The sequence below is a fragment of the Hermetia illucens genome, chromosome 1 (assembly GCF_905115235.1).
Source record: "Hermetia illucens chromosome 1, iHerIll2.2.curated.20191125, whole genome shotgun sequence".
Classification (NCBI taxonomy): domain Eukaryota; kingdom Metazoa; phylum Arthropoda; class Insecta; order Diptera; family Stratiomyidae; genus Hermetia; species Hermetia illucens.
In genome coordinates, this window is record NC_051849.1 from 104,430,960 (window position 1) to 104,444,825 (window position 13,866).

Sequence of the window (13,866 nt, forward strand, 5' to 3'; positions counted from 1 at the left end):
TTACAATTTTGCAGTCCCTCAATCATTTAATCCCGGATTTGAAACCCTTTTCGAAAACTGCATAAAATTTCTTATGAATAGATATTTTTTTTATTACAACGGTCATCATCACTTCGAAGTTATAAGTGAAGTTATAATTTGAAAAAAAATTCAAAATAGATTTTTTATCTAAATTTCAATATCCGTTATTGTAAGGGTACTTTAAACTTACAAACCCGCAAAATTGACAAAAGTTCCCTCATTGTGTTACCTTTTAAAAGCCATGTATAAATAATGGGGTTAATATGGAATATTAGGCATTAATTGCGAAAAAACGTTGTCCTGATATGGAGGAAATTGGGGGTTTTCACAGATGGTACGGTGAACCGATACCTATAGTCAAACTACCTGCAGTACAAATGAAGTGCGACCAGATAGAATTTTCACCATTGAAAAATTCGCTTTATGTAGACAAAGGCTTTATGAAAATACACTAGTCAGAAAAAGTTAGCGTACATATGAATCTCCTAAAGAAAACTTAAAAAAAATCACAAAAACTAGTTTTAAGAAACGTAAATTTATACCGTGATCATCAAATTGAATTCAATCTTCGTTAACATAAACAATTTAGAAGCACTAAAGAAAAAATAACGGATATAGAAACAATAATATATAGTGTATATGAAAACACAAATGATAACGGACTGCGGATTATTCAATTAGCAGGGTCACACGAAATGGTTGTTGGAAGTACCTGGTTTGCGCGGAAAGCGGTCCACAAACATACGTGGGCCTCTCCAGACGGGATCACTTTCAACCAAATTGACCACGTGTTGATCGAACGGCGCCACCTCTCAGTCTTGATGAATGTTAGAACATATAGGGGGGCCAATATAGACTCGGATCACTATCTCGTTGGCATGGTGCTCCGAGCTCGAATAACAATACTACCTAGAATCCCCTCTGACAATCAGGTGAGAGTGAACACTGAAGCCATCCACAACACAACCCTCCGCGACACCTATAAGAGGGAAATGGATGCCGCAATAGCCGCAGTCAACAGAGGACCTGGAGATGACGCATCAACAAATGATCTTCACAATCACCTGAAGAACGTTATCATGGATACGGCCACAAGCATACTTGACCCCAGCCGCAAAAGGAGTCGGAACGGCTGGTTTGACGATGAATGCAAGCTAGCAACCGAACGGAAGAATGCCGCATACCGAGTAATGTTGCATTCTCAAAGAACGCGGGCACGCGCGGAGACTTATCACGAACTCTGTCGAGCGGAGAAGCGACTACACAGACGGAAAAAGGAAGCCTGGGAGAACCAACAAGTCTGTGAACTAGAAAAGTACCAAGAGCAACCGCACCAGGCGCGCAAGTTTTACCAACAAGTCAGCAGGATGAAACCTTATACACCTCGATGCTCATCCTGCCGAGACAAAGAGGGAAATCTGATTTCCGATAGAATGGGCATATTAGAGCGATGGGTTGAGTACTTTGATGAGCACAACATCGGCGAGTTGGAGGTCCCGCCACCTGAAGACGACGGACAAATACTGCCACCACCAAATTTAGGAGAAACAGTCCGTGCAATTCATCGGCTAAAAAATCATAAGTCGCCAGGAGCCGATGGAATTACAGCCGAATTGGTTAAATATGGAGGCGACCTGTTACACCAAGTGGTTCATCAACTTGTGCTCAAGGTATGGGACAGCGAATGAATGCCTGACGATTGGCAACGAGGCATTATCTGTTTCATACATAAAAAGGGAGATATCACAGAGTGCAGCAATTATAGAGTTATCACGTTGCTGAGTACTACCTGTAAGATATTCTCCACTATCTTGCTAGGCCGGATAGCTCCATACGCCCAGAACATCATTGGCTCATACCAAAGAGGCTTCACTCCAGGCAAATCAGCAACATATCAGAATTTCTCTCTGCGGCAAGCGATGGAAAAACTGTTGGAATATGGACAACAGTTGCACCATCTGTTCATCGACTTTAAAGCCGCCTATGATAACATAGCCAGGGTAAAACTGTACACGGCCATGAGAGAATTCGGTATCCCGACGAAACTAATAAGACTGACTTGGCTGTCCCTGACCAATGTGCGAGGCCAGATAAAAGCAGCAGGATTACTCTCAAGACCATTCGACATCAACAACGGTCTATGACAAGGGAATGCCCTATCATGCGTCCTCTTTAACCTGGCCCTCGAGAAAGTGATCCGTGATGCTGCGGTAAATGCAAGAGGTACGATCCTCTTCAAGTCCACCCAACTAATGGCCTATGCTGACGATATCGACATCATGGGAAGAACCACCCGAGACGTACAAACTGCCTTCATCCAGATCGAGCAGGCGGCGATTGGCGCGAGATCTTGGGCTGCATATCAATGAAGGCAAGACAAAATATATAGTGGCAACGTCAGCACCGAAGACGAATCAGCCAACAACATCAAACGGCACTGGTCAAACACGAAGAAGAATAAGGATAGGAGAATACAACTTTCAGACCGTTGACAATTTCTCCTACCTAGTGTCGAAAATCACAACCGATAACAACTACGATGATGGAATCCGCGCACGGTTGTTGTCAGCCAACAGAGCCCATTTCAGCTTAGAAAGACTGTTCCGCTCGAAACGTCTTACCATAGGGTCAAAGCTCTTACTGTACAAGACTATGATCTTGCCAGTCCTCATGTATTCCTCGGAAACTTGGGTTCTTAGCAAGAAAAATTGCGAACTCTTGCCCGCGTTTGAGAGAAGAATCCTCCGAAGAATTTTTGGCCCAATACATGAGGATGGACGATTCCGTAGCCTACACAATGACGAAATCGATGAGCGATACCATGACCGTCCGGTTGTGGATAAAATCCGGCTCAATAGGTTACGGTGGGCGGGTCACTTAATCCGAATGGATGAGGATGATCCCACCCAGAAAGTCTATAAGGGCAATATCTATGGTAGAAAAAGAAGACGACGCCAGACAGCCTTTAGGGATATCGAATTGGTGGACCTCAGCGCAAAACCGGGATGTTTGAAGTTCCTTGTTAAGGCAGGCCTAGACCGGATACCGGTTGTTGCGCCGTTGATGATGATGATGTATATGAAAAATACCTCCGAAAAATTTGCGGGCAAATAGAAAAAATATTTAAAAGTACGATTATTTTCCTAGTTGCCAATAATTAATATCTAGTTGGATATCCTTTGCATATGATAACTTCTGCTAAGCCCGTAGGAATGGATTTTATCAACTTTGTTGTCTATTAAGACCTCATTTTACTCGATTCTTGATTAATTATGTTCCTAAGCATTTCTTCGGATAAATATTGTGGTCGCAAATCCAAGTCCCTGAGATGCTCAATAGGATTCAGATCTATAGATTGTAGGGGTGCATAGAGCTGACGCGGAACATTATATAACAGTCAAAGCTTCCATAGTGTATTTTGGATCGTTGTCCTGCTGGAACATGAACCCATTTTCCACATCTAGCTTTGCAGCAGTTTGCTTAAAATTGGCTTTACGTATATGCGAATATATTGTTTTGTCTATTGTTGACTCGATAAAGTGATATTACCTACATCACTACTTGCCATAAAGCTCCGCAACATAATGCCACCGCATTTTGCTCTTTTCCAAAAAAATACGTTTTTCCAGCACTTTGCTAGCCTCTTAGTATGCTCTTTAACAAAGTCAATTCGTCTTTTTTTTGTTAAAATGTGATATAAAAAACTTCCTCCGTGCGACTCGGCAACGATAACCACCTTTCTTTAAAATTTTCCAAACAATCCAAACAGTGCAAATAATTTCTAAAGCCTTTGTTCTTGGGTTTTCTTGCACGTTTCTGAAAATGTGACGCCGTTCATGTTCACTCAAGTTAGTGGGCGTTCAGAACGTGGCCTTGATGCCATCAAACTACACGATATGGTATGTAGTTTTCAATCACCCTCTGAACAGAAGGATGAGATCTACTTGCCAATTTCCCAATTTCCGGGAAAGTTTTACCTTTCTTAAACAGGTTAACTAAAATTTACCTTTCTTTTTTTTTGGTTCTATTTTAACAAATCGGTTTACTGTCTGTCTGTCTGTCTGCTCGTCACACACATTTTTCTCGGAGAGGGTTGTGGCGATTGACACCAAATTTTGTGAAAACTGTAGACGCTCACGCATACAGTGAGTTACATAGTTTTTTGTTGAATTTAAGGGGGGATCCCCATATATGCAAAAGGGCTGAGTAATTTTTTTTTGCACCAAATATTGGAAAAGTGACATTTATTGGAAAAGTGCGGAGTGCGGTGGGTCGAAAATGATCATTTAGTTAACGAACATATTCTCAGAAACTGTCCAACGGAAAAATCTGAAAAAAATCAAGAAGCTGCCTACCTTTCATACCGATATACCTTCAAATAAAGTTAATAATAGTATATTACTACAATTTATAGTAATTGGCTGCAAAACCCCCTTAAGTTCATCCTAGTACCACAATTTTGCAGTAATGTAGGCTATAACATAACATACCATTTGGTGGAAATCGCACTATTACTAACAAAGTTATAATAGGTCAAAGTTGTCATTTCTTTACAAATTCAAGATTATGAATGTCAATATCAGCCGAAAGTCGATACTCTCACATAATATATGCATATATTACGTGCTACTTACTAATAGGGCAATGCACACTCAAATGTCTTTATATAAGAAATACACAAAACCTTTCATATCTGAAGCGTCCAGTTTCCGGTTTCCCGACTTGTTTATATCTTTGGTGGACCTTTGTTTATGGAAAATCCCTAAAAATCTTCAGTTGTCTCTAGAAATTTCAATTGAAATAATGATTAGTCATGAAACCCCGTAAACGTGAGGATTAAGGACTAATGTACACTTTAAAATAATGCAGTGCAACTCCTCTAGAGGGGATCTAGATCTAATCTTTGCAGATAGCGAATCACAACATGAGGACAAAAAAAGTTAATTACGGTAGGTTATATTCAACGGTGCTACCCTGTCCAGAGGAAGGGCGTGATGTACCATATTTTTGTTTAAAGGAATTACAAATTCGGTGCTTTAACAATTGACACCATAGTGATAATTAAAAAATCAAACGAAAATTGTGATTCACAGGAATTGTAAGGAGCTGACAAACTAATGAACTCAGGATTCTGAGACTAAATAAAAAGATAAACCCTCGCTGCTTCCTAGTTTTGCTTTCAAGCATATGCAATTAGTTGGATTTAAACAGATGTTGTTGAAAATAATAATATTTATTTAGTTGAATATCAATTGTTGTTTTAGGAACGTGTTTCGACTTTCTTAAACGTTTATTGTTACTTTGTATTTATATCATATTTGGAGTTGAGCGACATTTGGTGCTATTATTGAGATGCTTTCTAATCCTTATGATCTTTATATGAATGTATATACCTTTGAATTTCTTTTATTGAATAAAAAACGCAATAGATGACCTTATGTATGTATAAACATACTTCCATTGCCTTTTTAATTATTATTGTGTCCAATTTTTCTCCCATCAAGATTCTGCTCGTAATACTGCATTTTCATGAACTTTTCCATCCCATCAATCATATATAACAATCAATCCAATGAACTTCTAATATTTCATGATAATATGTAAATTACAAAGACCCGGGCGGCGTTCACGTGAGCATGCATGTTCAGAGCACCATATCACCCAAATAAGGCGTCTTTCCACACTTGGTGTAAATACCAGTATCCAGGGGGTGTCCGCTGTTTTGTTGACAAAACAGAAGCAGCCAAAGAATTCCGAACAAGCACAAACTTTCCCAACGCCGCACAGATAACAAAAAATTCAAAGTACCGGTCGTAATTATTGCGATAATGGGGTTTTTTCGATCGCCTGTGGCCAAGAGGGCTGCGGGGGCGGGACCCTCTGGGGCACGCTCCAACCGGGGCCCGCAGAGTGAAGCACGAATTCCGAGAACTCGTGTCGATTCAAAATTTCTCAGCAACTGCCCTACTCTCATGGCTTTCTGGGAATTTGGGGAAAACGAGCATGCTCCAAGAAAAGCTCTGAGCGCTGTGGGTGGAAGTGGGGCCATTGAGTGGCTGTCGGAGAGGCCACGTATAAAAGCTGGTTGGGGGCCGATTCTATTCACATTGTGAAATTAAATCGGTTAAGGAAAGCAGCTGGTAGCATTCGAGACGCAAATTTCGAATTCTATCGTGACAGCTCTTAGTCGCGTGCCATATTTCATAACTGAAGTGAATCATTGAGTAAAGCAGAAGCATAAGGAAAGTGAGTCAAGGACACAAGAATTTGGGATTATCCACCCGGCGGAATTTGCATAAATAATTGAGGCATAAGTGGACCAATTACTAAGGATTACAAACAAGGATTACCAGTGATAGATACGGACAGTATTGGTGAAGTGGATCTAAAGACAATTAATACTAAAAAAGTGAACGTTAATCAAGTGGAGCAAGTGGCAACAACTAGTGCAAAACTGGCGACTGAAGTTCTCATCCCTTACGCATCAATAGTGAAATCAAACCCTTCCAACATGGTCATAGAGGAACCAAAACACACTCCCGCAGTCGACACAATGGGAGTGAGCAACGTTGGGAAAACGATCAAACAACTCCTGTTGAAGGCTCAGAGTGAGTCCCGTGTGACGGTCGGTCTCTCGGCCTGCATCAACATCCTATCCAAAACTCCAGAGGATTCGCTATTCTGCCTGCTAGCGGAGCCCAAAAAGGGCGACAGCGCAACTCACATGCATGAAGTGCTGCTCGAGGCTTTCTGTTATGAAAACGACATCTACGTGGTGAAAGTCGACAGCGCTGACAAACTTAGCCGCATCCTAGGCCAATCGGACATCGAATCCTGCGCCCTAATTCAGAAGTCTTGGACGTCGAACAATGAGGACGAATCCTTCGACTCCCTGGAAAACGCTTTAGTTGACCATTGTGAAGCTTTCTGGGACGCCCCCCAACAACCAATCATCAAATTGCCAGCAATGTGAAGGAATTTATTGCAATGAACTATCTTGAATGCGCCAGCATTAAGATATTTGGATTTAAACTGAACGAAAAATTGGCTTGGCCAATTGATTCGACTTATAAAGGTACCCATTGGAAGGTGCCGAACATTCCACGAAAAATTGAAAACGCGAAATGATCCCACAAACCTACCCGACACCATCTGGGACGACGGCGAGACGGTAACGCTTACTACTTATGGACTATTGTGAAATTCGTTAGAAATCTGTGCTAAATTAACCCGTAACGAGTATCGTGCGGAGGACCGAAGTTGTTGCAGCCCTTGCTTGGGAGTCTTCAATATTAGCGAAGTTGGATTTAGAGGCCAATACGACCCTAAGCCTCGGACGATATTTCACTGGAGCGGACTTGGCGTTTCCAAAAGTATTTGTTACCCGTAGAAAGTAATAAGAGATTACATTTTGCAATAATTTCATTCCTAAACTATTGTGTAAATTGCAATTAACAAAAGCTGAGCAATGGATTGAAGACAGAAGAGGAAAGACTTTGTTTACATAGAAAGATTTGTATGACGAGAAGAAAGTCTAATGAGAGCAAATCAGTGAATTATGATGTAAATAATGTTTATATTAAACGATACGATTTCCTATCGTAACTTTTTATTTTCTGTATTGATTACAAACATATTACTTTGTCTAATAACTATGGTTATGAATAGAATATTGTTTGATTTTTTTATAAAAATGTTAACAAATAGCAAAAACACTCAACTAAAATTTTGTTGTCTGTATAGTATCACTCAATAATTGACCCAACTGAAAACAAAATATTGTATCAATATTATAAGAAAACAGGAAGAAAATTATGATTTTAAATAATAAAAGAAAAACAAAATTTAAAAAAAATCGTTTTTTCTATATTTCACAAAAATTGTCACTGTCGGCGTTGGTCTCAAGTGGTTTCACTTTCTCCATTGGTTTTTCTTGCTGAAAAAATGTCATTGGATTCCGATTGCGGCAAGGTCGTCGTGTGTGTCAACACTCACCCCGCTGTCCGTTGCCTACCTGTTTGCATTTTTATGGTTTCTTGATTTCGCTGAAATAATTGGTATCCACGTATCGGCGCAAGTATAAGGTGTAGCGGATTCGTATGCAGACGAGGTTTGAGGTCGGCAGCTTCTGATTTGCTTGAACTAAGATACTGCTGGCATATGTTGTTTTTATTTGTATCACATGTATGCACATACGTATTACATATGGTTACAGTATGGTACTTTTAGGTAAGGTTAGTAATATTGAAAGGAGTGCTTTAATTCTGTTCTCTTGCATAAAGTTTTCGCCTCATTTTCAGGGCTTGTTAGGAGCAAAATAGTGATGAACCCGTCTGTTGTATTCAATTTACGCAAAGATGGTTGTATTGTGGTGGAATTTGTTACGAAAATTCGAATTGTGAACTCAAAGTATGCGAAGAATTGTATAATTTTAAATCTAACTTAAGAAATGTCTCGATACATGTGTGGTATGCAAAAGAGTTTGCTTACTAATTTACGAAATTTTTCGAAATTACTTTTGAGGTTCTTGAAGAAGTGGAGAATGAGAAGTACATTCTACATGCTTATGGTCCTCTATGGTCTCAAAAGAAAAACCATTCCAAAAACTCCTTTCCAAATATAGTCCAGGAATCCGTTGATCTGAATAATATAAATCACACTATTCTAGAACAGCAATTGCCCGAGATTAATTTCAGGGTGTATACTTATTTGATTTTAGTAAACTGAGCTTCGGTGAGAAATTATGGACTGAACTATCAAGCCAGGCTCTTCGTTTAAAAAGGAATGGAATAGAATAATATACTGTAATACACAACAGAAAAGCGCAAAGAGAAAAAAAATAAACAAAAAAGGAGAGCGTATCAACGATTCGATTCTCATGTAGATCTACCAATAGAAAAGAGGAACTAAGGGAAACTTCGGTTCAAGTCTCCTTTGTGGCAGAGAGGTTTGTATTATAGACTTGATTAACGGTCTATTCAACTATGAATGAATACCTGAGTCAAATCATAACAACCACAAACGATCACAGTGCAACATTGCTTTCGTGCTTTCCGTTGCGGTCTCGCTTCGAAGTGCTCTAACCCACTTCAAGGCCTATGTTAAATCGGCCTGCAAGGCTATCGATTACTATTAATAGAAATCCGGGTTTACTGATTCCATTGTAGATAGTTCAAAAAGTGCAGAAATTGCTGCCAGAAGAAATAGATGAAACAGTTGTCCCAAAAACAGAGCAATTTAGACTGCTTATGATGAACATATACATATTTGGAAGCTGGACATGGAATCGAATGGAATGCAAATTTTTCCAATAAAATTCACAATTTATCCAACGAAATTCATAATTTTCTCAAGTAATTTGATTATTCCTTGAACATTGGACGTGGCTTTAAATTTAACTTTTGTGGAAATAAATAGACCAATAAGAGACTTTAAGTTTTTATAACACAACAACAAATAACAGTACCCAAATTAAAATTTTATTTAAAAAGTAGGTATTCTAATATGTATAATGCATAAATATACAATACAGGAGATTACCGGCTGCCACGGCACCATTGCATTAAAGTGAAATTAACCGTGAAAGTGAGGAGGAAGGAGACTTTCTTCCCAATAGATGGCCCGCCTTTAAGAGGATGCGGGCTGAAGACTCCTTCGAATTCAAACAAAGATTTCACTTCGGTCGAGTTCAAGTCTAAACATGAGGCGTTTTTCGCTTGGATGTAATTTGTACCCACGGCACGATTATATATAAAGGAGCGATTACCTCCTGCAGCTACTTTCGGTTACGTTTTCTTCTGCGCAGAGGTAAGGCGGCGTCTGATAAGTTCTGCCAGTCGTCCCTTTTAATAGTGAAATAAATGAATGGTCGCAATAGTGTTATGTTTTAAATGCATCACAATGAAAGGGAGTAACGGGTCAAAAAGTACAAGTAAAATTATATTCATTTTCAGAAACTACCGAAACCAAAAATTTGAAAAAAATCACGAATATATGCTTATATGAAGGTTAATAAATACAATCCATTCCACCATCTACTCCAATAATGCATTAGGGTAGGTAGGAGTCAGTGGGCACTCCAAAAAGTCCAATTAACACTGTAGCGCGTCATTTTGATGGCACACACTACTAAAATCGTGGCTGCAGTGAGAAAGGCAAGTGGAACAGAATCCAGCAGGCTTAAATCTTCAGAGCCAGCTCGTAGCGTTGACGAAAAGAAGCAGCCTCCCCACGCAAAGGACGTGCCGGAAAGTCTCTCCTTCTTCTTCGTAACTTCGGCAATATGAATTGCCGAGTCCGGCAGCATGGTCCGTTATTAAATGTTGGCCCGTGTAAACCGCCTCTTGTACGTATTTGCATACATTTGGCCCGAAGACTCCCACAATCGGGTCTTTTTATAGGGGCGCCACATCGTTCTCGACTCGGCAAAGGTAGTAAATTTCATCATTTGAAATCAGCGGCTGTTAGCTCTACCACGTAAAGAGTGACTTTGTATGTGAAGTCTAGACTGTTCGGGGCGTCCCTGCACCGCTCGTTAATTAGGGTGGTGTCGCCATTGATTACAAAGTCCTAGTGACCGTTTGGCTGTCGCCCAGAATGACTATGTCACACTTGGCATTTGGACCTTGCCTCAATCATAGACTAGCTTCCATTATCACCACTACCTGTGCATGGAGTATGGTACAATCCAGGAGGACCGTACGGTTCGGCTATACTTTGCTGTCTAACATCCGAGCATGTGTAGTCTGACAGCAATGCACGCTGCAGCATTTTTAATGAGAGAAGAAAATGCAGAACAACATCTGCTGGACAAGACTACAAGGACCCAGTAGCATCTGCACCTGAGTCTTATTAAGTTGAGTTCTGTTATATTTCGCGGTCATCGCCAGCCAACGCACAATGGAACCGTACCCTCTCGCAGGTGTAGATTCCTATACATGCTTTTTCAATGTTTATTTTCTCCAGATAATGCGTCACAGATTAAATTTAATTATCTTAGCTCTTAGCATGGATACTACCCAATGCAGAAGACACCTTTCCATTCCCATTGTGGTTAGAGCCTCTTTGATGATTTTGGTGCCAATATTTTGAATGTTCCCCTATATCCAAAAAGGCAGCTAGAGTATATTGCTCGTTGTGTAGCGGCCGCTCAACCGTGCTGAAGGATTCTATTAATCTACCTTTGTGGTAAGCCCACTGGAATTTGGAGGAGAGTGACCTTTCCACGATCGCCCTTAAGTGAATATCAAGTATGCGCTACAGGATTTCTGGTACGCCCATTGAAATTTGAAGAAGAGCGAGCCTTCCATGATCGTCCCTAAGTGAATATCTAGTATGCGCTATAGGATCTTCACCGCGGAAGGGGTGAGGCTAACTGAGCGAAAATCATGCCCGCTTTCAGTATAAAAAATACACGCACACGTCGTCGGGAATATGCAGTCATGGGAGAACCTTCCCTTGTTGTTTCTGGAGCATGACTGCTATTACTCTATTTATGCCCGAGAATTTATAGGCAGAGAAGCTGATTATAGCCAACTGGAACTGACGGGGGCTGCACAATCTTCTCACTAGAAAATTCCGTCTAGGTGACTTCCAAATTTTTAAGAAAGAATGAGCTCCTTCCTCCATTTGATCCTCCTAGAGCCTCTGAAAGGATGAGAGACCTCTACAGAGTAGTTTAGACTGTCAAGCATTCAACTGTGATTTAGAAGGATCTTTGACCAGATGCTTTCCAGTTCTCGATCCTGAAAGTCCAATTATCTGTGAGTAGTGTGATATCGAGGACCTCCTCCCAACCGTCACAGTTCTTCGATAAGTTTGTCATAATAATATAGCCACAGAGTGACTCATTTCTTTCGCTGATCTCCGATGTGCCTCAAAGTGTGTTGGCCTTTTTCGCTGCGATGGATGGACATCAGGTTCTGATCTATTTAAGCCGAAGAGATATTTATGTTCTCTGCTCCCACCTGCTCCACTTTGACTACGGTTAGGGGATTGGAACTCTAGTCCCGGCACAGAACGACGTGAAGGCTCTTTCTACTTGTTCCTTGTGCTATGGAATAAAGTGCATTATCTACTTTGATATTTCGGCTTCCTCCGAGATTAGCAACGGCGCACTTCGAGTGCGATCTGTACTACCGCCAGCACGATCTGCTTGCTTAGGGGGTCGTTAGTCCCAGTAGGACCACAGATCTTCATATCTTGGATCCAGGTCGGTTTCGCGGCATCAACTATTTTCATCTTTGCGTTCCCAACTCCCAACCGCACTTTATAGTCCCCCTTCCCCAGCACCTTCTGGCACTCTTCATTTATGAGGATTAGAAAAGGTTGGCTGTTCACCTGAGGCTCCACCTCCTTGATCATCATCCTATCTTCTATGGGAATCTTGGGTCTTGAGAGACGCAGGGATAGGACGAGCTTGTCCTTATTGATACGAATTATCGACAACCAGACAACCTTTCAACTTCAACCGCCGCACCAGGGTGATCCTATCGGGACACAAACCGAGGAAGTCCCTAGAGATTCGGTCCTCGCATTCTATTATATGGTACCCACGGACAACCTGGAAGGAATTAAGTCCCCTTCCTCTTTGCCACTCAAGAGATTCTCAGTGACCATCTCCGAAAGACTGGGTTATATTATCAGATTTTTAAAAGATAATGAAATTTTAAAGTATACCGAAGAAGGACACAACTGGTGCCCAAAATGCGCATATGCAATAAATAATTTCAACCCAATATACAGTTATTGTTTTTCTTCCGTCTTTCCAGTAATTTCATAAAACTGCGGTCATAACCTTTCCGGCGATTCCACCATACTTATCTTCTCCGGGGCCCTTTCGACTCTAAAGATCCACTATGTTGACTGTTTGCAAGCTTCGTGGACAGGATCATCATCATCAGGACTGCGACGGAAAAATGCCAAAACAACTTCAAAGTTGGGCTCACGATTGCCTTGCGAAATTGAATGGAAACCACACTTAAGTTCATCCTAAATATGGAATTTAATAGAAAGCATGATATTAGTGTGGATACTACTTATTAGATGTACGGGGGCTCGGAGGACTATGGAACTCCGTATATGACGCAATAATCTTTTGAAGGGACTTGCGTGAATTGCGAATAATGTCACGTTGTTTTCGGGCTGCCACTTCCGCAGTCGGCCATTCGAGTTTATGTTCACCTTAGGTTACTTTATACCTTTTATGTTGTGATGGATTTCAGAAATTTTGACCTATTCCACGAAGTGATCACTTGCAGGATAATGTTACCAGTCGAAATTTTCTGTTATTTGGTCATTTAGCAAAACGTGATATTGCAATATAGAGCAGCCTCACGTTTAAAGTGGCTGTGTTTCTGTTTCATCATCATGTTTGTTGTTTTACAAGTGATGAGCCTAAAGCTGTGGGACAAACACAAAGCAGAACATCAACATCTATGACACAATCCAACAAAACATCGTTATTAAGACGGTGTTCTTCTTTAGATGACATTCAAAATCTGTAAATTTGTACGTTAGCAACAAAAAGAGCGTATACCCAATCGTATTCAGTGTCATGTTATCAAATGTTGTAATTGCTGCGAAGCTTTAGGAAATCAATTTTCACCATTATTTCAAAACTTGAGTAGATGTTTAATAACCAGAACGAGATTTTGAAATTTTCCGGAAATTAGATGTATGTGTGTATACATGTGTGTATACTTATACATAAAGTTCATATGAATACTCGTGTTCATACGAACACAGGCGCCGGTTTTTGGCGCCGATGATCACGTGAACTCACCATTTTCCGAAATACTTTAAGCTTCCCAAAGTGATTTCATATCAACCTGAGCAAAATTCTGG

General features: G+C 40.5%; 2 protein-coding genes across 2 annotated transcripts in view; both read left to right on the forward strand.

The window, feature by feature from the left end:
- LOC119652132 (electron transfer flavoprotein beta subunit lysine methyltransferase-like) overlaps window positions 1-13,866 on the forward strand; it is a 241,981-nt gene that overhangs the window by 57,444 nt on the left and 170,671 nt on the right. The gene's annotated exons all lie outside the window — the stretch shown is intronic.
- On the forward strand, window positions 6,116-7,876 carry LOC119652163 (growth arrest and DNA damage-inducible protein GADD45 alpha). The gene has a single exon (XM_038056111.1). The coding sequence runs from the start codon at window positions 6,533-6,535 to the stop codon at window positions 6,992-6,994; it is 462 nt and encodes a 153-aa protein (XP_037912039.1). The 5' UTR covers window positions 6,116-6,532; the 3' UTR covers window positions 6,995-7,876.